This window comes from Anser cygnoides, chromosome 34 (genome assembly GCF_040182565.1).
Source record: "Anser cygnoides isolate HZ-2024a breed goose chromosome 34, Taihu_goose_T2T_genome, whole genome shotgun sequence".
Lineage (NCBI taxonomy): Eukaryota > Metazoa > Chordata > Aves > Anseriformes > Anatidae > Anser > Anser cygnoides.
Window position 1 is genome coordinate 963240 of NC_089906.1, and position 27241 is coordinate 990480.

The 27241-nt window shown below is 63.3% G+C and overlaps 1 protein-coding gene across 1 annotated transcript; it reads left to right on the plus strand.

Moving 5' to 3' along the window:
- Positions 1-331: 331 nt before the first annotated feature.
- DNM2 (dynamin 2) lies at positions 332-27241 on the plus strand. The gene is given in 23 exon segments (XM_066986493.1): positions 332-579; positions 5544-5617; positions 7791-7940; positions 8185-8388; positions 8641-8739; positions 8892-9052; positions 9253-9395; positions 10639-10774; positions 10871-10938; positions 11635-11773; positions 12195-12281; positions 13060-13130; positions 15154-15205; positions 15685-15696; positions 18586-18699; positions 22823-22932; positions 23090-23201; positions 23446-23610; positions 25570-25802; positions 26672-26803; positions 26805-26890; positions 26893-26923; positions 27045-27241. Coding segments are annotated over 23 exon segments (2610 nt in total). The 5' UTR covers positions 332-418; the 3' UTR covers positions 27115-27241.

Below are 27241 nucleotides of genomic sequence, written 5' to 3' on the forward strand. Positions count from 1 at the left end.
GAGAAGCGGGTGGGACTGGCAGGCGGTGATTCGCTAGGTGGCTGGACGGGCAGCCGTCTCCGCCAATGGGGTGGCGGGAGCGAGAGCGGGGGGGCGGGAGCGAGAGCGGGGGGCGGGAGCGAGAGCGGGGGGCGGGAGCGGCAGCGCCGCGCCTCAGCTGACGGCCCAGCTCCGCCTCCCATTGGTTGCCAGTCCTGAGCGACGCGCCGGGCGGCCAATGAGCGGCGAGAACCGGGGCGCGGCGCCTTCCCCTCTGAGTGACGGCGCCCTGCTCCACTCCGACCGCCTCTTGGCGCTGACTGACAGCCGCCCCGCCCAATAGCGGCGCGGGCCGAGCGCGGCGGGGCGGGGCGCGCCGCCAAGTGCCGGATGAGGAGCCGCGGAGGGGAAGTCGGGCCGCCGCCGCCGCCCCGCCGCCATGGGGAACCGCGGCATGGAGGAGCTGATCCCGCTGGTGAACAAGCTGCAGGACGCCTTCAGCTCCATCGGGCAGAGCTGCCACCTCGACCTGCCGCAGATCGCCGTGGTGGGCGGGCAGAGCGCGGGCAAGAGCTCGGTGCTCGAGAACTTCGTAGGCCGGTGAGCGCCGGGCCGGCGGCGGCCGCGGAAACGGCGTAAAAGCGCTTCGTGAATCGCGGCGGGGCCCGCGGGGCGCCCTGCGCAAAGTGCGCGGCGCCCTACGCAAAGCGCGCAGCGCGCCTCGCCGAGCGTGCGGCGCCTTACGCAAAGTGCGCGGCGCGCTACGCGGCTGGCGGCCGGCTCCTTACGCCGGCGGCGTAGGGCGCGGGGCGGGGCGGCGCGGCGCTGGCGTAGGGGGGTTCTGTGAATACGGAACCTCCAGACGGGGGGGGGGACGGCGGGAGGAGGCCGGGTCCCGGCGATAGCGGCGGGGCCCCCCCGGCCCCCCCCGGGCCCGGGCCCTGCGCCCGCCCGATAGGCTCCGGAGCCGCCCGACCGCTCCCCCCCCGGCTTTTGGGTTCTTTCCCCCGGTTTTTGAGGCTCCCCCCCGGTTTTTGGGCTCCCCCCTCGATTTTGGGGTTCTCCCCCCTCGGTTTTTGGGGCTCCCCCCCGATTTTTGGTTCTCCCCCCCCCGGTTTTTGGGTCCCCCCCACTTTTTGGGTTCTCCCCCTTTGGTTTTTGTGTTCTCCCCCCCCGATTTTGCCCCCCCCCCCCCCCCCCCCCCCCCCCGCCCAGCTTTGGGGCCTCCTTCCTGGTTCTTGGTGTCCCCCGCCCTCGGTTTTTGGGCCCCCACCTCCCGTTTTTTTGGCCTCCCCCCCCCCCCCATGTTTTTGGCCCCCCTCCTGCTCGCTCGAGGCCTCCGGCCGGGCTGGAGGCCGCGACGTTAACAATGGGCGGCTTCCTGCGCTGCGATTCCGGCCTGGCATCCTCATCATCCTCATCATCATCCTCATCATCCTCATCTTCGTCGTCACCACCCTCATCCTGTCCCGAGGCCGCCCTCGTCCCACCCCGACATCGCCCTCGTCCCGGCCTGACACCGTCCACCGACGCGCAGTCGCGGCTCCGCTCCGAACCAGAAGCCGAACGCCTTTCTCCAACTGTTTTTGGGGCGTTTTTGGGGGCTTTTTGGGGCTTTTCGGCCCTGTGGTCACGGCGCTGACGCCCCCGCAGCTCCCGTCCCCGGTGGGAAACGGAGCCCGGGAGGCGCCCCGCGAGTTTTCCCTGCCGCCCTTCGGTTTTCGGCTCGGTTCACCTCTTCCTCGCGCCGAGGTCGGCGCCCTGCCCCGAGCTGCCTTTTCCTTTTCCCTTCCCGTCCGTCCCGGGCTGTTTTTGCGACCGGGAGTCTCTGGGGTGCATCCCCGTGGCGCTAACGATGCGCTCGGGTTAATGACCGGGTAATTGTGCCCGGGGTGTGTTCCGCCCGGCGCGTGGTGTCCTTGGCGCGTCAGCGATCGGAGCTCGCTGGTGGCAGCCGCGTGTCAGCGACCGCTCCTCCCGCTGCCGGGTCGTAAACACGCCCGGAGAAGGACCTGGGGATGGAATAACGAGGGACAGAGATCGTTGGGGAGTGAAATAGCGAGGGACGGAGACCAGGGGATGAAATAATGGGGGATGGAGACCAGAGGATGGAATAATGAGGGATGGAGATCGTCGGGGGATGGAATAATGAGGGATGGAGATTGTTGGGGGGTGAAATAACGGGGGACAGAGATCGTCAGGGGATGGAATAACAGGGGACGGAGACCAGGGGATGTAATAATGAGGGATGGAGATCGTCGGGGAGCGAAATAACAGGGGACAGAGACCAGGGGATGGAATAACGGGGGACAGAGATCGTTGGGGGATGGAATAACGAGGGAGAGAGATCAGGGGATGAAATAATGAGGGATGGAGATCGTCGGGGAGCGAAATAATGGGGGACTGAGATCATCGGGGGGTGAAATAACGAGGGACAGAGATCAGGGGATGAAATAACAGGGGACGGAGACCGGGGATGGAATAACGAGGGATGGAGATCGTTGAGGGATGGAGATCGTTGAGGGATGGAGATCGTTGAGGGATGGAGATCGTCGAGGGATGCAATAACGAGGGACGGAATAACGAGGGACGGAGATCGTCGGCGCGGGCTCCAGCGGCTCTGCGCGGCGATTCGGGGTTTCACGGCTCTGCCCCTGTTGGGATCGCATGCGGAGGAGGGCAGGCGCCTCGGTTTCTCCCTGCGCAGCGCTCGGGGACGAGTCCCGCGGGACAAATCCCTCCCGGGAGCGCTCCGAGACTTTCTCCAGGGTGACCACGAGGCATCAGGGCCAGGAGAGCCGTCGCTGCGGGAGTTCTGAGCTCGCTCCGCGTTTCAGGCCCCTCCGCACGTCGAGCTTCTGTGCCGCGCCGCACTTTGACCGCGAAAAAAAAGGAAAGAAAAGGGAAGGCGGCCGGGCGGAAAACCTGAGTTTTATGAGTGCAAACCGGGTAGAAACGGGAACGATTCCACCCGAGCAGCCCCCTCCGCTCCAGCGGGAGGTGAGTGAACGGCACGGGCACCTCCAGCCGGGGTCTTCGCCCTGCGGCTGGGCGTTCTGCAGCGGTTTGGAGAACCGGAGCCGTCCGTGGCACGGGGGAAGGTTTCGGTGGAGCTGCCTCGCCGCGCAGAAAGCCCGAAAAGGAGCCGGGAGCCGAGTTCCACGGCCTGCAGCGCGCCGAAGCCGCGTCGGGGCCGGGCTTCGGCATGCCTGGAGCCCACCTCGCGGCCCCGCGTGCCGCGGCGGGCCCCGGATTCGCTCTCTGGAAGAGCACGGGTCGAAGACGCTGCATTAAAAGGACGTTACCGGCTGCGTCGAAAGCCATCGACGTCCCGATGGAGCACGTTGAGCTCTTCGGAGCCCTGGTAGCGTCAGCGCGACGCCGCTCGGACCAGCGGCGGCCCCGGGGCCGCCTCAAACCCCGGCATTGAGCGCGGCCGGCCCGCGGTGACAATGGGGCCGTTGTGACGGGCGCGGGGGGGAGCCCACCCGGCCTCAATGGGGCATTATACGGCGCCGGGTGGCATCAGCAGGGCTGAAAACGCGGCCGCCGACAGCCAGGTGAGGCGTTGGCGCCGTGCGGGGAAACGGATCCGAGGAGGGGACGGGAGCGAAGTGGAGCCGCTCGTCTCGCCCCGGACGGGTCGGGTGTGGCTGCGTCGCCCCAATGGGATCGGTCTGGCTGAATTTAGGCACGGGGAAACGGCGACTTCGGACTCGGGAGGGTTTTATTTGCAGCGGCGGTGAGCACGGGAACGGCAGCCCGATGGCCGGGCGGGAGGGGAGCGAGAAAGGAAGGAGGGGGTAACGAGGGAGGCGCTCGTTAGGGAGCCCCGGGGCTTTCGGAGCAGCTCTGGCCCCGAGGGGCTGCGGAGCACGCGTGGAGCAGCGAGCCTTGCCGGCCCGCTCCGGCCCCGCAGCCCCGATGTCCTGGCGCTGCCTGCGGGGCGAGGGCAGCGGGGCGCGGAGGAAGGGATCGAAGGGGAAAATCCGGCTTCAGTGTTGACACTTCGGATGGGTGTTTGGCGCCGCTCACCGCGGTTACATCTGCAAACACGGTTGTCGTCAGGGAAGCGTCTACGAATACACGATTGTCTGCGTGATTGCATCTAGACACGAGTTTGACTTCGGTTTTACGTCTACAAACACGCGTTACGTCTACAACGAGTTTGACTTCACGATTGCGTCTACAAACATGGGTATGACTTCAGTTTTACGTCTACAAACAGACATTACATCTACAAACGCCTGTTTGACTTCACTTTTACATCTATGAACACACGTTACGTCTACAGAAATGAGTTTGTCTTCATGATTACGTCTACAAACACGAGTTTGACCTCAGTTTTATGTCTACAAACACACGTTACGTCCACAACGAGTTTATTTTTATGATTACGTCTACAAACACACGTTACATCTACGAGCACCTGTTTGACTTCACTTTTATGTGTACGAACACACATTACGTCTACAACAACCAGTTTGTCTTCATGATTACGTCTACAAACACACAATACGTCTACAAACATAAGTTTGACTTCACTTTTACGTCTACGAGCACGTTACATCTGCAGAAATTAGTTTGACTTCATGATTGTGTCTACAAACAGAAGTTTGACTTCACTTTTACGTCTACAAACAGACGTTACGTCCACAACAATGAGTTTGTCTTCACTTTTACATCTACAAACACAGGTTTGACTTCACTTTTACATCTACAAACGCACGTTACGTCCACAGAAATGAATTTGTCTTCACTTTTACATCTACAAACACAGGTTTGACTTCACTTTTACGTCTACAAACGCACGTTATGTCTACAAAAATGAGTTTGTCTCCATGATTACGTCTACAAGCACACCTTTGACTTCGCTTTTATGCCCACGCTCGTCCCCACGAGGATTTCCTTCCCACCGGGGAAACAACGCGGTCCCGGCGTCGAGTAACGCGAGCGAGGGCCGGGTCGGAGGCCGTGCAGGAAGGGAGCCGCGGGGTTTTGGCCGGCTACGGAGGATGCTTCGTGCCCTGGCCCTCGTACCCATGCTTCCCCCGCCCCACGAAGGGTTTTTTTGCGCCTGCCTGGGTCGATTTCGCCGGGAGGAAGTGGCGGCCGCGCGGCATCAGAGCGAAACCGCGGCTGTGCCGCCGGATGAGCGAGCGGCACCGAAATAGATCCCGCGGCGGCGGCCGGCAGCCGCCCTTCGACGCTTCCCTTTCCGCTGGGATCCCACCTGCCCGCGGCACAACCCGTCGTCCCGGTCGTGCAGGAAGTCGCACGGGGCGGGTCGCAGGCACTTAATTTAACCCAGTTAATTGAACCCGGTTAATTGAACCTGGCTAATTGAACCCGGTTAGGGCAGCCTGGGGGAGCCTCGGCCCCAATTCCTGCGCTCTCAGCCCCGGGGGAAGCTGCCGGTGGTGAAGGGAGCGGTTCTTTTTTGGGGGTCCTCGCCCTGTTTTTGCCCCTTCCGGCCCCGATCGCGGAGGGAGGAGGGGGGTGAGCGGCGCGATCCGAGCTCGTTTGAGCGCCCCAGTAACCGCGTGTCCTTTAATCCCTCGCAGGGACTTCCTTCCCCGCGGCTCCGGCATCGTCACCCGGCGGCCGCTCATCCTGCAGCTCATCTTCTCCAAGACAGGTACGCTCCGGCCGCGTGTCCCCTCGCAGACGTGGCCTGAAACGCACCCAGAGCGTTTAGGGAACGGTTCTGGTTTGTATGAGCGTTCCCAAAGCATTTAGGGAACGGTTCTGGTTTGTATGAGCGTTCCCAAAGCATTTAGGGAACGGTTCTGGTTTGTATGAGCGTTCCCAAAGCATTTAGGGAACGGTTCCGGTCCGTATGAGCTTTCCCAAAGCCTTTGGGGAATGATTCTGGTCTGTTTGAGCGTTCCCAAGGCATTTAGGGAACGATTCTGGTCTGATTGAGCGTTCCCAAGGCATTTAGGGAACGATTCTGGTCTGTTTGAGCGTTCCCAAGGCATTTAGGGAACGATTCTGGTCTGATTGAGCGTTCTCAAGGCATTTAGGGAACGATTCTGGTCTGTTTGAGCGTTCCCAGAATGTTTCGGGAACGATTCTCATTTCTTTGACCTTTCCCAAAGCAGTTAGAGAACATCTAGGTAACAATTTGGGTTCGTTTGAGGATTCCCAGAGCGTTTAGGTAACAATTTGGGTTCATTTGAGGATTCCCAGAGCATTTAGGTAACGATTCTGGTTGGTTTGAGCATTCCCAGAGCGTTTAGGCATCAATTCCGGTTCGTTCGCGGATTCCCAGGCCATTTAGGTAACGATTCCGGTTCGATGGGGGCGTTCCCAGAGCACGTCGGTAACGTTTGAACGCTCCCAAAGCATCGAGGTAACATTTCTCGTTCGTCCGAGCGTTCCCACGGCAGGATCTTGTCCCCTGGGGAGCGCGCAGAGCGAAATCCGTCCCCCCCCCTGGAAGTGGGAAGCCGTCCGGGAGCTCCCCGCGCTTCGCTGCGCTTGCCGGCGTTTCGCGCGCGTTTAACCGAGAGCGCGTGCTGGCGGCGCGGGTCGCGGCCAGGCTCGGCTTGAGCACGTCCTAGCCTTTATTCTACAAGGTCACGGCCGTGCGGGGGGCTTCTGCAGAAGGCTCCGAGGCTCCTTTTGGATCCTTTTGGCTCCTTTTCCCCCAAAAAAACCCCGTGTTAAATGGAAATGGAGGCAGCCCTCAGCGGAGGCGACGTGAAGGGGAGAAGGGGAGCCCGCGAGGGCCGCGGCGCTGACGCCTTCAGGTCCTTCCTCCTGCTCCCCCATAGCAGAAAGCCCCTGGGCATTCCTCGGGGTGCAATTATCCCGATTACAAACGAGGCTTGGGCTGGCTCCGGGCCTTCAACGCCCCGGCGGTGGCTACTCAAAGCCGGCCCGGCCGCGTCCCCGTTGCGCCGTGGCCCGGTTCCGCTTCGCGCCGCGGAGCCCCGAGACGTCGGCCGCTGCCCAGAGCCTGGGGAAGGTGGAAAGGAACCGCGAGGACGGCGAGCTTTCCCCCTGAGAACCTCCCTTGGCCTTCGGGGAGCTTTTTCCCCTCCTTCCCCTGAAGGAAAACGCAGCCGTCGTGGGATTTCGATTCCACCCCGGGCCCTGAGCGGGGTGAAACCCGGCGGTAAATCCGGAGGGGGACCCAAGAAATCCGGAGGGGGACCCGATAAATCCGGAGGGGGACCCGATAAATCCGGAGGGGGACCCAAGAAATCCAGAGGGGGACCCAAGAAATAAAAACCTGGTGCGGGTGGAGGAAGCCGTGGGCTCTTTTCGGCAAGGGGCCGCCGAGCTGTCCCCCGTCCGCGGGGCCACCGCGAGGAGGAGGAGAGCCCGGCTTTCCCCCCCCGGAGCCTCAGCTCTTCCTTCCACGCTCGTCCAGCAACGAAACGTTTCAAAGCCATCAGCAGAAACGTTTCAAAGCCGTCGGCAAAAGGTTTAAAAGGCGTCAGCGGGGACCCAGAGGCAGAGAGGCCGGGGGGGGAGGAAAACAACCGCGGCCGTTCTGGTGGCCGGGCTCAGCGCCCTCGGCTGCCTGCCAGCGCCTCGCCCGGCGGCGGTTTCTTTTTGGCAAGGGGAATTCGGGGCTCGGAGCCCCCGGCAAAGCAGGGGCAGCAGGCGGAGCGTGGGCTGCCATCAGCCCCTTCCTCCTCCTCCTCCTCTTCCTCCGCCGCCGGCGAGGCCAAGTTTATCTGGGGCGGCCGCCAGTCGGAGGCTGAGCGCGGCCGGGTCGATCCTCCTGCTTCGGCCTCACGATGCCCACGCTTTCTATTAATTAATTAATTAATTTTTTTCCCCTTTCCCCCCCCCAGAATACGCTGAGTTTTTGCACTGCAAATCCAAAAAGTTCACGGACTTCGACGAGGTGCGGCAGGAGATCGAGGCGGAGACCGACCGGGTGACGGGCACCAACAAAGGCATCTCCCCCATCCCCATCAACCTCCGCGTCTACTCGCCGCACGGTGAGCGGGCTCTTTTCTCGGCCCGGGGTTTTTTTGGGGGGAAGAAAAGCCGTCCGCACGCTCGGCGCCGCCGGGGTTTAACCCAGCCCGCGTCCCGAAAGCAAACCCTGGATGCTCCGGGCTCGAAGCAGCCCCGAGGGGGGGATTTTTTGGGGACACGGGGCACGTCCTGAGCGAAGGTGGCTCCCTTCGGAGGGGCTCGGAGGGCTTCGCAGGCTCTGAGCTGCCGTCTCCGTCCTCCCAGTGCTGAACCTGACGCTGATCGACCTCCCGGGGATCACCAAGGTGCCGGTGGGGGACCAGCCGCAGGACATCGAGTACCAGATCAAGGACATGATCCTGCAGTTCATCAGCAGGGAGAGCAGCCTGATCCTCGCCGTGACGCCCGCCAACATGGACCTGGCCAACTCGGACGCGCTCAAGATGGCCAAAGAAGTGGATCCCCAAGGTAAGGCGGCCGCAGACGGCTCCGCGCTGCCGCCGCGACGCGGCGCCTCAAATAATTCGCTCGGTTTGGGGGCCGGAGGTGCTGCTCGTCGCCCCTTCTCCCTCCGAGGGGTGAGACGAGGCGCTCTGGTGGCTGAGGAAGGGTGGCGGTCCCGTTCCTCACCGGCGACGCCGTCTTTCTTTCGCCTCTCCACCCGCCCGCCCTCCTTTGATCGATTCCTCATTTTTTTTTCTTTTTTTGTGGCCGGCTCAGGCTTGCGGACGATTGGGGTGATCACCAAGCTGGACCTGATGGACGAAGGCACGGACGCCAGGGACGTGCTGGAGAACAAGCTGCTTCCTCTGCGCAGAGGTACGAGGAGCCGCCAGGCCCCGCGCCGCGCCGCGTCCGCCCCCCAGAGCCTGTTCCCATTTCGGAACGAGCCCGAAGGGCGCCCGGGGAGGGCTCTGAAGGCGCTGGAGGAAAAGAGGGGCCGGCTCTGCCCGGCGCGTGTCCCCTCGCAGGCTACATCGGCGTCGTCAACCGGAGCCAGAAGGACATCGATGGCAAGAAGGACATCCGGGCGGCGCTGGCGGCCGAGCGCAAGTTCTTCCTCTCCCACCCCGCCTACCGGCACATGGCCGACCGCATGGGCACCCCGCACCTGCAGAAGGTCCTCAACCAGGTGGGTGGGCTTCCCCCCGCCCCCCCAATTCAACCAGGGCTCCTGCCCGGGGGGAGCTGTCGCTGGTTTCCTCCCCCCCGAGAGGAAAAGCGGGGTATTTCGCGGTGCTGGGCCAACGGGGGGCCGTTCCCGCGCGGCTTCGGAGCGGAGGCGGGCGGCTGGATTCGTTTTTGGGGCGGGATTTCTTTTTTCTTCCGCAGCAACTGACCAACCACATTCGGGAGACGCTGCCCTCGCTGCGCAGCAAGCTGCAGAGCCAGCTGCTCTCGCTGGAGAAGGAGGTGGAGGAGTACAAGAACTTCCGCCCCGACGACCCCACGCGCAAAACCAAAGCTTTGCTGCAGTGAGTCCCTCCTCCAGGGCAGCAACGCCGCTGGCGCGGGGGGGAAATCTGCTGCCCCCCTCGGGCGAGGCTCCTTTCTGGCGGCTTCACCCGGAGCAGCTGCGGTTTGGGATGAAAAGGGGAGCTTTTTGTGCTCCCTGACCCTGCCCGCGGGCTCCCCAAACCGCAGCCAAAGGCAGATCCTGCTGCTGTGCCCGCGGCCGGGCAGGGTTTGGGGAGCTCGGGGTGGCTGGGGGGGTTCTGGAGGGGCTCTGCGGGGTTCTGTGGGGTTCTGAGAGGTTCTGTGGGGTTCTGGAGGGGCTCTGCAGGGGCTCGGCAAGTTTCTGGAAGGGTTCTGAGGAGTTCTGGAGGGGTTCTGGGAGGGTTCTTTGGGGTTCTGGAGGGGTTCTGCAGGGTTCTGTGGGGCTCTGCAGAGGTTCTGTGGGGTTCCGGGGGGGTTTTGGGGGGGATCTGAGAGGTTCTGCGGGGATTCTGGGGGGTTCTGGAGGCGTTTTGAGGGGTTCTGCAGGGGTTCTGTGGGGTTCTGAGGAGTTCTGCAGGGTTCTGGAAGGGTTCTGTGGGGTTCTAGAGGGGTTCTGAGGAGTTCTGCAAGGTTCTGGAGGGGTTCTGGAAGGGTTCTTTGGGGTTCTGCAAGGTTCTGTGGGGCTCTGCAGGGGTTCTGTGGGGTTCCGGGGGGGTTCTGGGGGGGATCTGAGAGGTTCTGCGGGGATTCTGTGGGGTTCTGGAGGCGTTTTGAGGGGTTCTGCGGGGTTCTGCAGGGGTTCTGTGGGGTTCTGAGGAGTTCTGCAGGGTTCTGGAAGGGTTCTGAGGAGTTCTGGAGGGGCTCTGCAGGGGTTCTGTGGGGCTCTGCGGGGGTTCTGTGAGGTTCTGTGGGGTTCTGAGAGGTTCTGGAGGGGTTCTGGAGGGGTTCTGAGGAGTTCTGCAAGGTTCTGGAGGGGTTCTGGGGGGGATCTGAGAGGTTCTGCGGGGATTCTGTGGGGTTCTGGAGGCGTTTTGAGGGGTTCTGCGGGGTTCTGCAGGGGTTCTGTGGGGTTCTGAGGAGTTGTGCAAGGTTCTGGAGGGGCTCTGGAGGGGTTCTGCAGGGTTCTGGGGGGGATCTGAGAGGTTCTGCGGGGATTCTGTGGGGTTCTGGAGGGGTTCTGAGGAGTTCTGCAAGGTTCTGGAGGGGTTCTGGAGAGGTTCTGCGGGGTTCTGCGGGGTTCCGCTCAGCCGGAGCCTGTGCGACCCCGCTGCCTCTCCGCAGAATGGTCCAGCAGTTCGGCGTGGACTTCGAGAAGCGCATCGAGGGGTCGGGAGACCAGGTGGACACGCTCGAGCTCTCCGGGGGCGCCCGAATCAACCGCATCTTCCACGAGAGGTTCCCCTTCGAGCTCGTGAAGGTAAAGCCGGCCCGGGGGGGCCGCGCGTCCTGCGTCGGGAACCCCCCGGGGGCAGATCCCGGCGCTGGTTTAACGGCGGGCTTCCCTCCCCCCCAGATGGAGTTCGACGAGAAGGACTTGAGGCGAGAAATCAGCTACGCCATCAAGAACATCCACGGCGTCAGGCAAGCGGCGGGGGGGCGCGGATTCCCCCCCCCCCAAAAAAATTACCCGATCCAGGGGGGCGCGCGCTCGGAGCGTCCCCGCCGGCTGCCGCTTGGGTTTGGCGGCTGAAATACCATTCCTCTTCCCCCTTCCGCTCCCGGGAGGGGGGGAAGAAGGGAGCCGAACGCCGCGGGGAGAAGCGGGGGCCCGCGGTCCAGCCGGGGACCCCTTCGGGTCCCTGCTGTCCCCCCTTCGGGTCCCTGCTGCCCCCCTTCGGGTCCCTGCTGTCCCCCCCTTCGGGCACCCTGCCGGCCCCGGCGCGGACCCAGGAGGGGAATCGGGTGGGACGCCGGCCCTCCCGGCGTGCCTGCTCTCCTTCGGCCTCGTGCTTTGAGAGGAGAACGGAAACCCCGAGCTCCCCCTCCTCCCCAGGCACCGCTTGAGCCGCTCGGGGTGCAGCCACCCCCCCCAAAACGCCCCCAAAAAGGCAGCTCCCCGGCTCCTCGCCGTGCCGGCACCCCTGCGCCCTCCCCCTCATCATTAGGAGCGCTAATTCTAATTAATTCTAAACCCACCCCGACCCTCTGGTGCTCGGCGGAGGAGCGGGCAGGGAGCAGCTCCCCGGCGCTGAGCCTCCCGTCAGGATGCGGCCCTGGACCCGACGGCCCGTTTTTGTTTCTCTCCCCGCCCCCTCGCCCCCCACCCACCCCGTGTAGGACGGGGCTCTTCACCCCGGACCTGGCGTTCGAGGCCATCGTGAAGAAGCAGGTGGTGAAGCTGAAGGAGCCGTGCCTGAAGTGCGTCGACCTGGTGATCCAGGAGCTCATCAACACCGTCAGGCAGTGCACCAGTAAGGTAGGGGACCAGTAAGGCCGGGCACCAGTAGGGTCCCCCACCCCCCGGCGCTGGCATTCGCCCTTGGCAGCGTTGGTGGCCCCGGAGCTGGGGCCGAAGGGCTCCTTCCCGTATTTAATTACCGGCTGCTTGAGGCGAGCCCGGGGCAGCTCCGAGGGATCGAGGGCGTTTCCCCCCCCTGGAGGAAATTCCCCCCCCCCCCATCTCTGGAGGGCTGAGCGTGCCGCCGCAGCCCCCCCAGGAACTGGGGGAAGAGCGCAGAGGGTCGGCTCTCGCTTCCCCCCCCGAGCCCCAGCTGCGTCCTCCTCCTCCTCCTCCTCCTCTGTCCCTCCTGGCGCCCTTCGTGGCCCCGTTCCCTCGCCGGCGCCGCGCTCAGCGCCCGTCTCCCTCCCTGCCTCCCTCCCCCTCCCTCCCTTCCCAGCTCGGTTCCTACCCCAGGCTGCGGGAGGAGACGGAGAGGATCGTCACCACGCACATCAGGGAGCGGGAGGGCAAAACCAAGGACCAGGTGAGCGCGGCCCCGGCGTGACCCCAAGGCTCCCCCGCACGACCCCAAGGCTCCCCCACACGACCCCAAGGCTCCCTGTCGCGACCCCAAAGCTCCCTCTGGTGACCCCAGGGCTCCCCGTCGCGACCCCAAGGCTCCCCCTTGTGATCCCAAAGCTCCCTCTCACGATCCCAAAGCTCCCTGTCACAACCCCAAGGCTCCTTCTGGCGACCCCAAAGCTCCCCGTTGCGACCCTAAGGCTCCACATCACGATCCCGAAGCTCCCCGTCGCAACCCCAAGGCTCCCTGTCATGATCCCAAAGCTCCCCCTCGCGACCCCAAGGCTCCCCCTCGCGACCCCAAGGCTCTCCCTTGTGATCCCAAAGCTCCCTGTCGCGACCCCAAGGCTCCCCGGCACAATCCCGAAGCTCCCCATCGCGACCCCAAGGCTCCCCATCGCGATCCCGAAGCTCTCCGTAGCGACCCCAAGGCTCCCCCTCGTGACCCCAAGGCTCCCCCTCGTGACCCCAAGGCTCCCCGTCGCAACCAATATGCTCCCCATCGCGATCCCAAGGCTCCCTCTCACGATCCCAAAGCTCCCTGTCACAACCCCAAGGCTCCTTCTGGCGACCCCAAAGCTCCCTGTCGCAACCCCAAGGCTCCCCCTCGCGACCCCAAGACTCCCCCTCATGACCCCAAAGCTCCCCGTCGCGACCCCAGGGCTCCCTCTTGGCGGCAGCGGCGCGGGGAGCGGCGATCCTGGGGGGGGAGGGATCCTAACCGGGGAACCTCCCTCCAGATCCTGCTGCTGATCGACATCGAGCTCTCCTACATCAACACCAACCACGAGGACTTCATCGGCTTCGCCAAGTGAGTGCCCGGGCGGCGGGACGGGGCTTTTCCTCGCGCCCCGACACGAACGGGGCTCGCGGTCCCGTCCCCGGCGGGGCGTTGGCGGCGCCCTTCGGGAGGTGACGGGGGGGCGGGCGAGCCCCCCGCGGCCCCGCTTTAATTCACCAAAGCCCGGCGGGGAGCGCTGGGGGCTCTACGGGGGGGGTTTGGGAGCTGCGGGGGGTTCGTGCCGCAGCCCCGAATCCCTGCCCCCCCCCCCCCGCAGCGTGTGAGGGCGCGGAGCCGCGAGCTCGCCCCGCAGCGTTCCTCCGCCTTGCGCTTTACCCCGAGGCGGTGCCCGAAGTTCAGCCTCGGAAGCGCTTCGGGGCTGCTGGCGGGGGGGTTCTGGGATTAATTAAGGTCATTTTAGGGCCGTTTTAGGGCCGGCGGGAGCTCCCCGTGCCCCGCTGGGCGCAGCGAGGGAAGGCGCGAGGTGGCTCCCGGGGGAGCAGAGGAGTCCCCGCGGGCATCGAGCTCGTCCCTGGGGCATCGAGCTCGTCCCTCGGAACGATGCCGGAGCAGAAGGGCCGCGAGGAGGGGGCCGCGCCGTCCGTCTGTCCCCGTCCTTCCTCCTTCCCTTCCTCCTCCTCGTCCCAGCAGCGCGGCCCCGGTGTCGCGCCGCCGAGAGCCCCAGCTCGGCTGTCCCCGCGGGGACGGAGCCCCGTGCTCGCGCCCCCGCTTCCCGGCAGAGCCCCCTCCGCTTCTCCTCCTCCGGTCCCCTTCTGTTTTCTTAAACTTTTCCCCCTTTTTCCCCTCCTTTTCCCGATCACATCTCCGCTTCTCGCCTTGGTTCCCGCGCGGTTCCTTCCTCTTCTCCTAACCTCTCCTGTTTTTCCTTGGAACCGCCTCGCTCTCTCGCGCTCCGGACTCCTCCGGATCTCTCCCTCTCCCCAGCTGTTACACTGAGCAGCACTTGGCGACAGGGTGGGTACCCGCAGCAGCAGCAGCAGTAGCAGCAGCAGCACCAGCAGCAGTAGCAGCAGTAGTAGCAGCAGCACCAGCAGCAGCACGAGCAGCAGCAGCATGTGCCTGCATGCGCCGAGCTCTCCGCCCTGGGCTCAGCGCCCCGGGGGAGCTCCCCGCTCCCATCCGGAGCTCACGGCTGGGCCTCGCCCGGCGCCAGGAGGGTTTTAGGGACCCCAGGACCAGATCCAGCACCCACCCCCCAAAAACAGGGACGCCCCCGGGGGTCCTGCCGCCTCCCCCCCCCCCCACAAGGCGCTTGCGAGCTGCTTCTCCCCGGGGCGTCCCGGCGTGGCTCTAACGGTTCTCCCGGATTTTGTTCCCGCTCCTGACTAACGGGCACGTCCCGCGCCGCGCCCCCGCGTCCCCGTGGGTGCTCAGGAGAGACAGGTAGCGTTCCCTCCGGTGCAGGTACGCGGGGTTTTTGGTCCCAGCCTTTCCTTTTCTTTTTTTTTTGGGGGGTGTGGGGGGGGACGCGGGCGGGACCAGGAGGTTGCAGGCGGTTCTGGAGAGGAGTCGTGGTGCTTGGCGAGGCCCCCGGACCCCTTGGGCTTTCCGACCTCTGGGTGTTTCCTATCCCGCGCCCCCCTCCCCGCCCCGGGGACGCGCAGGCTTGAAACCAACCCGCCTGCCCGGAGGTAAGGACTGGAAGGAAGCAGATAAAGCTGCCCGGGGCGCAAAACCCTGTCTGTGTGTCCCCCCCCCTGCCTCAGCACCGCATTCGGTCCCAGCCCGACGGAGAGGGCTCCTCAAACCGCTGGCCCTAAGTCCCGGGAAGGGGGGGGGGAAAAATCCCACCCCGCAGCCCCAGGGGGGGGAAAAATCCCACCCCGCAGCCCCAGGGGGGGGGAAAAATCCCACCCCGTAGCCCCAGGGGGGGAAAAATCCCACCCCGCAGCCCCCCCGCGGGGCTCAGCTCTTCCTTCCAGCACTCCTGGCAGCCCGGGGAGGGGAGAAGCGTGCGGCCCCCGGGGGGGGGGGGGGCTCAGCACCGTCCCCCTCTCCTCCTAAAACTTTCCCCCCCCCTCTCTCTTCGCAGCGCGCAGCAGAGGAACACGCAGACCAACAAGAAGCGAGCCGTCCCCAACCAGGTACAGCCCGCTGGGTTCGGGTCCCGCTTCGGGAGCTGCCCCCTCCCCACCCCGCGGCTCCGGGGGCCGGATCCGCCGCGGCCCCCCCGGCGAGGTTTGGAGGTGGGGGACGGAGGAAGGGAAACGCGGCTCTGCCTCGATATGGGGGGGGGGGGCGGCGGCGCGGGACTGGAAGCCCCCCCCTTTGCATGGTCCTAGGTGTGGCAGGACGTAATGCAGACGCTGCCTCCTTGGTCGGAAAGATTGTGATGAATTATTAACACTGTAAAAATTATAATTAATAGCATGTCCCTGTTTTTCTCTCGCTGTTTTCTCCGCTTTTTCCTACCATTTTCGTGCCTCCCGCTCTCTTCTCCCTCCCGCCACTTCTCTTTCTCTTCCCTCTTCCGTCTCCTCCTCCTCCTGCTTTTGTGTTTTGTTTTCTTCCCCCCCACCCACCCACGCCCCTCTCCCCCCCCCTTAATTTTGCGCGCCCCAAGGGGGAGATACTGGTAAGTACCCGTGTGGACTGGTAGTACTGGTAGAGACGGCAGCCAGGGAGGGACGCGGCCCGGCCAGGAATCGCCCCCGAGCCCGCACCCGGCGCCTCTCGCACCCCAGAACCGAGCACACCGGCGGCAGGGGCAGGGCAGGATCCCCCCCCCCAAAAAAAAAACCAAAACAGCCTCTTGGAGGTGGGAATTCGGCCCGGTCCCTTCGTCCCCACGCTTCTCCCCTTGCCACGGGCAGGGGGGAAGGGGGAGCGGGAGGCCGAAATCTTCACCCCGCCGGGGTTTTCGGGGTGCGCCCGCTGCCAGCGTGAGGCTGGAGGGGAGAAATGCCCCCCCCCGGGGAGGGAGGCGTTACTTTTGGGCTCGGAGCTGCTTTTCGGGCTGGGATTTCCCGTGCCCGGCCGCCGGCCCCGTAAATCCCGGCTGGCGGCGGCGGCGGCAGAGGCAAATTTTGGGGTCCCCTTTTGGGCGCGTTATTCGGCCGGCGAAGAGCTTCGCCTCCGGCGTGCTCACTTCTTGGGGGGGGTGGCAGAGGGCTGAGCTTGCTCCCAAGGGAGAAGTTTCCCCGTCCCTGGGCGAGCTTTTCCCTCGGGGGGGGCCGGCGGGTGGGTTGGGGGGGGTCCCGGCCCCCGCTTTTGGGGCTCGGGGTGGAGGAAATGGAAGCGTCTGCGAGGGAGGCGGTCTCAACCCGCTTCCCCCGGGGGCTGCGCTTCCAGCGGCCTCGCGTCGCCTCCCGGGCCCTTCGCCGCCTTCAGAGGCTTCCGTTTCCTCCCGGCACCGTCCCCCAAAAACAAAACGGGGGCGGCCCCCCCCCCCCCGGGGCCCGATCCTGCCGCCTCCGAGCTCCGCTCCCCTCGCTGGCTGTGCCCACGGAGGACGGGGTGGGGGGGGGAACGCGCCCGGTGCCGGGACGGCGGAGGGCCGGCGGCGAAGGACTCGAGGCTTCCGATTCGGAGCTGAGCACCCCGGCGGGGGGGGGACACCCCAAAATCAGCCCCGAGCGCGATCTGCGCCCCCCCCCCCGTCCTCCTCCCCTCGAGCCCAGGAGCGCCCCGGGGCCTCCCTGGTGCCCCAAATCCCGTTTCGGCTTTTTCCCCGAGGCTCCAGCTCGGGGCTGGGGTTTCGGCCTCTCCCCGCGCCGTGCCCCCGCGGCGGGGGGGCCCCGCTCCCCGTTATTTTGCCCGCGGCGGCCTCCGGTCGCGTTTTCGGGGCAGCAGCCTCGGGCCGCGCCGCCGGACCTCCGCGGTCCCCGAGCTCAGCGCACGCTCGGCGGTGGGTTTTTGGACCGAATCGGTGGGTTTTTGAACCAAACCGGTGGGTTTTCAGACCAAACCGGTGGGTTTTCAGACCAAACCGGTGGGTTTTTAAAGCCAAATCGACGGTTTTTAGAACCAAACTGATGGTTTTTGAAACCAAACCGATGCTTTTTAAAGGCAAACCGGTGGTTTTTGAAACCAAACCGACGGTTTTTAAAGCCGAACCGATGGGTTTTAGAACCAAACCGATGGGTTTTAAAGCCAAATCAATGTTTTTTAAAACCAAACCAACGGTTTTTAAAGCCAAACCGATGGTTTTTGAAACCAAACCGACGGTTTTTAAAGCCAAACCGATGGTTTTTGAAACCAAACCGATGCTTTTTAAATCCAAATCGATGCTTTTTAAATCCAAACCGATGAGTTTTGAAGCCAAACCAATGAGTTTTGAAGCCAAACTGACGGCTTTTAAAGCCAAACTGATGCTTTTTAAAGCCAAACCGATGGCTTTTTAAGGCCAAACTGATGCTTTTTAAGGCCAAACCAATGTTTTTTAAAGCCAAGCCAATGCTTTTTGAAACCAAATCGATGAGTTTTGAAGCCAAACCGATGGGTTTTAAAGCCAAACCGCTGTTTTTTAAAGCCAAACCGATGCTTTTCAAAGCCAAACCGCTGTTTTTTCAAACCAAACCAGGGTGCTCGCAGCGAACCGGCAGGCGGAGCCCCCCTCCCTGCCGCCCTCCGCCTCCTTACCCTCGCGCTCCTTCCTCCCCTCGCCGGGAAAACCACCGTGTGTGCGCCTCACCCCCCCACCCCCCCCAGGATTTCGGCACGGCTCCCCCGGCCCCCTCCCACCAATTCCCAGCTCCGGCCGCCGCGGTCCTGAGCCCTGCCTCAGTTTCCCCCCCCCTGCTCCCCGCCGAGCCGTGCCGAACTCCGCGTCCCGCCGCCGTCTAACCCCTCTCTGCTCAACCGCCGGCCTTCGTCGCCCTCCCGGGGCCCCGCTTCGGGCTGACCCCCCCCCCCCAGCACGTTTTTGTCCCCCCCCCACTAACCCGGCTGGTGGCACTAACCCCGCAGCGCTGGGGCAGAGAGGGCGCGGGGGGCGCAGGGCTATGGGGAGAGGGGGAAAGCGGTGCTGGGCTGCCTCCACGCGAGGCTGGGAACCCCAAACCCCCCCCCCCCATCACCCCCCCCCCCCCCGGGGAATGGGGGTGCTCGGCGGCAGCGAGACCCCGGGGGGAGAGGCGGAGGCTGCAGCCCCCTCCCCAGGGAGGGCGAGGGCTCGGCCCCGCAGCGCAGGAGGTGGGAACAGGGAGGAGAAATCCCCCCTGGTTTATCCCCAAAATCTCGTTAGCCACTAAATGAGCCCGGGGGGGGGGGGGCTCGTTAGCCCCTAAACGAGCCCGGGGGGGTCGATGCTCGCAGCCGCTCCGGGGTGCCAAGAGCGACGGCCGAGCGAGGGCGTTTTGGGGGCAGGTGGAGGATTTGGGCCAAAACCCATGGGTTTTCGGGGGGTTTAATCCGGCCGAGGGGCTCCTGAGCCTCCCCTCCTCCCCGGGGGGGGGCTCCTCGGGATCGAGGGGCTCCCGGCGCCGCCCCCCCCCCGCTCCCCGGCGCCGCTCTGTGCCCGCAGGTGATCCGCAGGGGCTGGCTGACCATCAACAACATCAGCATCATGAAGGGCGGCTCCAAGGAGTACTGGTTCGTGCTGACCGCCGAGTCGCTCTCCTGGTACAAGGATGAGGAGGTACGGGGCCGGGGGGGGTTGCGAACGGGGCAAGCCCCACGTCCCCAGGCGGCCCCCCCGCCCCCCGGGTCGGGGACCCTTCCTTTTGGGGTCACGGGCCTTCCTTTTGGGGTCAGGGCCCTCTTTTGGGGACCTGGGACCTTCCCTTTGGGGTTGGGGACCCTCCTCTGGGGACCAGGGACTTCCCTTTTGGGGTCAGGGACCTTCTTTTTGGAGTCAGGGACCCTCCTTTGGAGACCGGGGACCTTCCTTTTGGGGTCACGGGCCTTCCTTTTGGGGTCGGGGACCTTCTTGGAGTCAGGGACCCTCCTTTTGGGGTCAGGGACCCTCCTTTTGGGGTCAGGGACCCTCCTTTTGGGGTCATGGGCCTTCCTTTAGGGGTCGGGGACCCTCCTTTTAGGGTCACGGGCCTTCCTTTTGGGGTTGGGGACCCTCCTTTTGGGGTCACGGGCCCTCCTTTTGGGGTCGGGGACCCTCCTTTGGGGGCCAGGGACCTTCCTTTTGGGGACTGGGGCCCTCCTTTAGGGACCGGGGACCTTCCTTTTGGGGTCACGGGCTTTCCTTTTGGGGTTGGGGGCCCTCCTTTGGGGACCAGGGACTTCCCTTTTGGGGTCAGGGACCTTCTTCTTGGGGTCAGGGGTCCTCCTTTGGAGACCGGGCACCTTCCTTTTGGGGTCAGGGACCCTCCTTTTGGGGTCATGGGCTTTCCTTTTGGGGTCGGGGCCCTCTTTTGGGGACTAGGGGCCCTCCTTTTGGGGTCACAGGCTTTCCTTTTGGGGTCAGGGCCCTCCTTTGGGGACCAGGGACCTTCTTCTTGGAGTCAGGGGCCCTCCTTTTGGGGCCGGGGACCCTCCTTTTGGGGTCAGGGACCCTCCTTTTGGGGTCATGGGCCTTCCTTTAGGGGTCGGGGACCCTCCTTTTAGGGTCACGGGCCTTCCTTTTGGGGTTGGGGACCCTCCTTTTGGGGTCAGGGCCCTCCTTTGGCGACCAGGGACCTTCTTCTTGGAGTCAGGGGCCCTCCTTTTGGGGCCGGGGACCCTCCTTTTGGGGTTGGGGACCCTCCTTTTGGGGTCACGGGCCCTCCTTTTGGGGTCGGGGACCCTCCTTTGGGGGCCAGGGACCTTCCTTTTGGGGACTGGGGCCCTCCTTTAGGGACCGGGGACCTTCCTTTTGGGGTCACGGGCTTTCCTTTTGGGGTTGGGGGCCCTCCTTTGGGGACCAGGGACTTCCCTTTTGGGGTCAGGGACCTTCTTCTTGGGGTCAGGGGTCCTCCTTTGGAGACCGGGCACCTTCCTTTTGGGGTCAGGGACCCTCCTTTTGGGGTCATGGGCTTTCCTTTTGGGGTCGGGGCCCTCTTTTGGGGACTAGGGGCCCTCCTTTTGGGGTCACAGGCTTTCCTTTTGGGGTCAGGGCCCTCCTTTGGGGACCAGGGACCTTCTTCTTGGAGTCAGGGGCCCTCCTTTTGGGGCCGGGGACCCTCCTTTTGGGGTCAGGGACCCTCCTTTTGGGGTCACGGGCTTTCCTTTTGGGGTCAGGGCCCTCTTTTGGGGACTGGGGCCCCTCCTTCAGGGATCGGGGACCCTCCTTTCGGGACAAAGAACTTTCCTTTAGGGACCGCGTCACCGGGGGGGTGCTGAGCTGGGTGCTGGCAGCAGGGGGGGGCACAGCCCGGTGCTGAGCACGCGGGGCAGAAAAAGGAGCTGGGGGCACGGCTTTTATTTCCCTTTGTTCCCCCTCCTTCGGGCGGCTTCTCCCTGGGCCCGCGGTGCTTTTTTGGGGGGCTCGACCCCCCCCCCCCAAACGGGGTGGGGGACGTGGGGGGGGGCTCCGCCGAGAAGCGCGCTGCGCCAACGGGTGCGAGCAGAACCCTTTAATAACCCCGAAAAACAGTGTGATAACCCCAAGAACCCGTGTAATATCCCCAAAAAACCAATTTAATAACCCCGAATGAAAAACAATTTAATAACCCAAAAATCCATTTAATAACCTGAAAATCCCTTTAATAACCCCCCCAAAAAATTTAATAACCCCCAAAACAACATTTAATATCCCCGAAAAACAATTTGATAACCCCCCAAAAACATTTAATAACCCGAAACCCCTCTAATAACCCCAAAAGCCCGTGTAATAACCCCAAAACCCGTGTAATAACCCCCGAAACCCCTCTAATATCCCCAAAAACCTGTGTAATAACCCCAAAAAACCCTTTAATATCCGCAAAACCCGCGTAATAACCCTAAAAACCCACATACAACCCCCAGAAACCCGCGCAATAACCCCGAAATCCCTCTAATAACCCCCAAACCCGCGCAATAACCCCCAAAACCTGCGTAATAACCTCCCAAAAACCCGCACAATAACACCAAAATTCCTCAAATAACCCTGAAACCCGCGCAATAACCCCCGAAACCCCTCCAATAACCCCCAAACCCGCGCAATAACCCCCAAAAACCCACACAATAACCCCAAAATCCCTCTAATAACCCCCCGAAACCCACGCAATAACCCCCCAAACCTGCGTAATAACTCCCAAAAACCCATGCAATAACTCCGAAATCCCTCTAATAACCTCCCAAAACCCCTCTAATAACCCTGAAACCCGCGCAATAACCTCCCAAAACCCATGCAATAACCCCAAAAACCTGCACAATAACCCCGAAATCCGTCTAATAACCCCCAAAAACCCATGCAATAACCCCAAAATCCCTCTAATAACCCCCAAAACCTGCGCAATAACCCCCAAAACCTGCGCAATAACCCCCAAAACCTGCGCAATAACCCTGAAATCCCTGTAATAACCCCCCCAAAACCCGTGCAATAACCCCCAAATCCCTCTAATAACCCCCAAACCCGCGCAATAACCCCATAAATTCCTCTAATAACCCCCCAAACCTGTGCAATAACCCCCAAAAACCTGCGCAATAACCCCCAAATCCCTCTTAATAACCCCCCAAACCCACGCAATAACCCCCAAAAACCTGCGCAATAACCCCCAAATCCCTCTAATAACCCCCCAAACCCGCGCAATAACCCCCAAAACCCCTCCAATAACCCCCCAAAACGCTGTGCAATAACCCCCAAACCCCACGCAACGACCCCAAACCCCACGCAACGACCCCAAACCCCACGCAACGACCCCCACGCCCCACGTACCAGCCCCGCCAAGGGCCGGATCCTTCCCCGCCGCCCCGTTACGCGCGGGCGCCGCTGCGCCAAAGGCGCCGTGAGCAGCGTGCAGAGGCCTGCGCCATTCGCACCCTCCTGCACGGGCGGGCTGAGCGCTGGGCAGCCTGGGCCCGACTCCGCGCCGCCGCCGCGCCGCCTTTGGGCCTTTCACGTTGGTTTTCTATTTTTTTTTTAATTTTTTTTTTCTTCTCCCCCGTTTCCCCGGTTTTTATATTTAACGAGGAGCGACGCCGCCGGGGGGGGGGGGAGCAGGGAAGCCGCTTTTTTTTTTTCTTTCTTTCTTTATTTCTTTTTTTTTCTTTCTTTTTTTTCTTTCTTTTCTTTCTTTTTTTCTCTTTCTTTCTTTCTTTTCTTTCTTTCTTTCTTTTCTTTCTTTCTTTTCTTTCTTTCTTTTCTTTCTTTCTTTTCTTTCTTTCTTTTCTTTCTTTCTTTCTTTCTTTCTTTTCTTTCTTTCTTTCTTTCTTTCTTTCCTCTTTCTTTCTTTCTTTCCTCTTTCTTTCTTTTTTCTTTCCTCTTTCTTTCTTTCTTTCCTCTTTCTTTCTTTCTTTCCTCTTTCTTTCTTTCTTTCCTCTTTCTTTCTTTCCTCTTTCTTTCTTTCCTCTTTCTTTCTTTCCTCTTTCTTTCTTTCCTCTTTCTTTCTTTCTTTCTTTCTTTTTTTTTTTTTTTTGGGTCCCTTCTGACATGGCAAAACTCTGCCCAACAAATCCAGCCTGGGGAAAAAAAAAAATTAAAAAAAACCAAACACACCAAAAAGCCGCGGGTTTCACAGGAAATCGCGGAGGAGGAGTGTAGGGCGGCATGGGGGGGAGGAAGGCTCCGGGTGGCCAGGACGTCCCTTTCGGAGACAAAGCGGGGCCAGGGGCCCTCCCAAAAACGCTTCCAGATGCGGGGCTGGGGCTCGGCTCGCTCTCAGCCCTGCTTTTCTCTCCCCCCCCAGGAGAAGGAGAAGAAGTACATGCTGCCCCTGGACAACCTGAAGATCCGCGACGTGGAGAAGGGCTTCATGTCCAACAAGCACGTCTTCGCCATCTTCAACACCGAGCAGAGGTGAGGGCCCGAGCCCCAGAGCTCGCCGCCGGGCCTCCCCCCCTTCCCCTCGCGGGGGGATCTCTCGGAGGCAGCGGCCATTTCGGGCTCCCCCCCCTCGTTGCCGAAGCCGCGTGGTTTCGGAGGCCTCCCCTCCTCATCCTCGCCCTTCCTCCAGGAACGTCTACAAAGACCTCCGCCAGATCGAGCTGGCCTGCGACTCCCAGGAGGACGTGGACAGCTGGAAGGCCTCCTTCCTCCGGGCCGGCGTTTACCCGGAGAAAGACCAAGTAAAGCTCCCCCCCCCTCCGAGCTGCCCCCCCGGGAGCCGAGCCCGCGGCTCCTTCGCCCCCCACCCTGCCTGACACCGAAGAGAGGAGCACGGATCCTGCCCGCTGGACGCGGCATCCCTTTTGCTCCGAAATCCCCTTTTTTTTTTTAATTTTTTCCCCCCTTAAAGCGTCCGTTTGGGATGGCGCGCTGGGGGGGGTCCCGGCGGTGACGGGTGCCCCCCCCCCTGCTGTCCCCGAGCAGACGGAGAACGAGGACGGCGCCCAGGAGAACACCTTCTCCATGGACCCCCAGCTGGAGCGGCAGGTGGAGACCATCCGCAACCTCGTCGACTCCTACGTGGGCATCATCAACAAGTCCATCCGCGACCTCATGCCAAAGACCATAATGCACCTCATGATAAATAATGTGAGTCGGGGACGGGGGGGGCGAACGGGGGCTCCTGGCGCCGCGGGGAGAAGCCCCCCGGCCCCCCTCGGGGAGCGACGGGGATCCGACGACCTCGTGGCTCTGCGTTTCTCCGTCCTGGCGCTTCGAGCACCGAGGGGGTCGGGCTTTTGATGATCCTTTTGGGTCCCTTCCACCTCGGGGTTGGGTCCCTTCCACCTCGGGGCGTTATTCCGCGATTCCACGGCTCGAGCTGAATCCTTCCGGGTCCCTTCCACCTCGGGGTTGGGTCCCTTCCACCTCGGGGAGTTATTCCGTGATTCCACTGCTCGAGCTGGATCCTTTCAGGTCCCTTCCACCTCGGGGTGTTACTCCATGATTCCCCGACTCGAGCTGAGTCCTTTCAGGTCCCTTCCACCTTGGGGTTGGGTCCCTTCCACCTTGGGGCGTTATTCCGTGATTCCCCGATTCGAGCTGAGTCCTTCCGGGTCCCTTCCACCTCAGGGCGTTATTCCATGATTCCCTGACTCGAGCTGAGTCCTTTCGGGTCCCTTCCTTCCACCTTGGGGTTGGATCCCTTCCACCTTGGGGTTGGGTCCCTTCCACCTTGGGGTTGGGTCCCTTCCACCTCAGGGTGTTACTCCATGATTCCCCGACTCGAGCTGAATCCTTCTGGGTCCTTTCCACCTCGGGGTGTTCTGCGGTTCCCCGATTCGAGCTGAATCCTTTCGGGTTCCTTCCACCTTGCAGCTGGGTCCCTCCCACCTCGGGGCGTTATTCCGCGATTCCATGACTCAAGCTGAGTCCTTTTGGGTCCCTTCCACCTCGGGGTTGGGTCCCTCCCACCTTGGGGTGTTCTGCGGTTCCCCGATTCAAGCTGAGTCCTTTCGGGTTCCTCCCACCTTGGGGTTGGGTCCCTTCCACCTCGGGGCGTTATTCCGTGATTCCCCGACTTAAGCTGAATCCTTTCGGGTCCCTTCCACCTTGGGGTTGGGTCCCTTCCACCTTGGGGTGTTATTCCACGATTCCACGACTCGAGCTGAGTCCTTTCAGGTCCCTTCGATCTTGGGGTTGGGTCCCTTCCACCTCGGGGCGTTATTCCGTGATTCCATGGCTCGAGCTGAATCCTTTTGGGTCCCTTCCACCTTGGGGTGTTCTGCGGTTCCCCGACTTGAGCTGAATCCTTTCGGGTCCCTTCCACCTTGGGGCGTTATTCCGCGATTCCCCGACTCAAGCTGAGTCCTTTCGGGTCCCTTCCACCTCGGAGTTGGGTCCCTTCCACCTCGGGGAGTTATTCCATGATTCCATGACTCGAGCTGAGTCCTTCTGGGTCCCTTCCACCTTGGGGTTGGGTCCCTTCCACCTCGGGGTGTTATTCCGCGATCCACGACTCGAGCTGGATCCTTTTGGGTCCCTTCCACCTTGGGGTTGGGTCCCTTCCACCTTGGGGAGTTATTCCGTGATTCCACGACTCGAGCTGAGTCCTTCTGGGTCCTTTACCACCTCGGGGTTGGGTCCCTTCCACCTCGGGGCGTTATTCCACAATTCCCCGACTCGAGCTGGATCCTTCCGGGTCCCTTCCACCTCGGGGTGTTCTGCAGTTCCCCGATTCGAGCTGAGTCCTTTCGGGTCCCTTCCACCTCGGTGTTGGGTCCCTTCCACCTCGGGGCGTTATTCCGTGATTCCACGACTTGAGCTGGATCCTTTCAGGTCCTTTACCACCTCGGGGTGTTATTCCATGATTCCAGGATTCGAGCTGAGTCCTTTTGGGTCCCTTCCACCTTGGGGTTGGGTCCCTTCCACCTCGGGGCGTTATTCCACGATGATTCGAGTGGACGCCGAGGAGGCGTTCGGGTTCTCGCGAAGCCGGGAGGGGGGGGGGGGGGGCCGCCCTCGCCTCATCCCGCCCCCGCCGCTCGAGGGGTTTCCCCGTTACCGGACCCCCCCCCAAATCTCCTCGGGGCTTCACCCCCCCCGCAGACCAAGGATTTCATCCACTCGGAGCTGCTCGCCTACCTGTACTCGTCCGCCGACCAGAGCAGCCTGATGGAGGAGTCGGCGGACCAGGCGCAGCGGCGGGACGAGATGCTGCGCATGTACCACGCGCTGAAGGAGGCGCTCAGCATCATCGGCGACATCAGCACCAGCACCGTCTCCACGCCCGTGCCCCCGCCGGTGGACGACACCTGGCTGCAGACCGGCAGCGGGCACAGGTAGGGCACGGCCTGAAGGGTTTGGGGGGGGCTCGGCGGGGTTTGGGGGAGCTCAGCGGGGTTTGGGGGGCTCAGCGGGGTTCAGGGGGGGCTCAGCGGGGTTCAGGGGGGGCTCAGCGGGGTTCGGGGGGGCTCAACGGGGTTTGGGGGGGGCTCAGCGGGGTTTGGGGGAGCTCAGCAGGGGCTGGGGGGCTCAATGGGGTTTGGAGGGGGCTCAACAGGGTTCAGGGGGAGCTCTGCAGGGCTCAGGGGGGTTTGGGGGGCTCAGTGGGGTTTGGGGGGGCTCTGCAGGGTTCGGGGGAGGCTCAGCGGGGTTCGGGGGGAGGCTCAGCGGGGTTTGGGGGAGCTCAGCGGGGTTTGAGGGGCGCTCAGCGGGGTTTGGGGGGCCTCAGCAGGGTTTGGGGGCCTCAGCGGGGTTTGAGGGGGGCTCAGCGGGGTTTGGGGGGGCTCAGCGGGGTTTGGGGGGTTTGGGGGGCTCTGCAGGGTTTGGGAGGGTTTGGGGGGCTCAGCAGGGTTCAGGGGGGCTCAACGGCGTTCAGGAGGGGCTCAGCGGGATTTGAGGGGGCTCTGCAGGGTTTGGGGGGGCTCAGCGGGGTTTGGGGGGCTCAGCAGGGGCTGGGGGGCTCAATGGGGTTCGGGGGGGGACTCAGCGGGGTTCGGGGGGCTCTGCAGGGTTCGGGGGGCTCAGCGGGGTTTGGGGGGACTCAGCGGGGTTTGGGGGGCTCTGCAGGGTTTGAGGGGGGCTCAACGGTGTTCAGGGGAGCTCAGCGGGGTTTGGGGGGCTCAGCGAGCTTCGGGGGGGGTGCTGCAGGGTTTGGGGGGGCTGCAGAGGGCTGCGGCCGCCCCTGACCCCCGCCGTGTCCCCGCAGCCCCCCGCCTCAGCGCAGACCCGTCTCGGCCGTCCTGCCGCCGGGCCGGCCTCCTGCCGTGCGGGGCCCGACGCCGGGGCCGCCGCTGCTGCCCATCCCCGCGGGGGGGCCGTCCCCTTTCACGGCTCCCCCATCCCCTCGCGCCCGGACCCCAAAACGTCTTCGCTGCCCCCAACGACCCCTTCTCGGCCCCTCCGCAGATCCCCTCGCGGCCCGCACGCGTCCCCCCGGCATCCCTCCGGGCGTGCCCAGGTAAGCGACCGGCTTTGGGGGGGGGGGGCGTTTTGTACCCCCAGGGCCTCGTCCTCGGCTCGGGGACCCCCCGGTGGGCCCCCCCCATCCCCACACCCTTTTTTTCCCCTTCTCTCCGCAGCAGGAGACCCCCGGCGGCGCCCAACCGGCCGACCATCATCCGCCCCGCCGAGCCCTCGCTCCTCGATTAAACCGCCCGCGGGGCCGCCGCCGCTCCCGCCCGGTGTGGGGGGGGGGAAAAATGGGGTGTCCCCCCCCCCAACCCCCCCAGCATCTCATCTCTCGATTTATTATTTTTTGGAACCCTCCGCCCCGCCG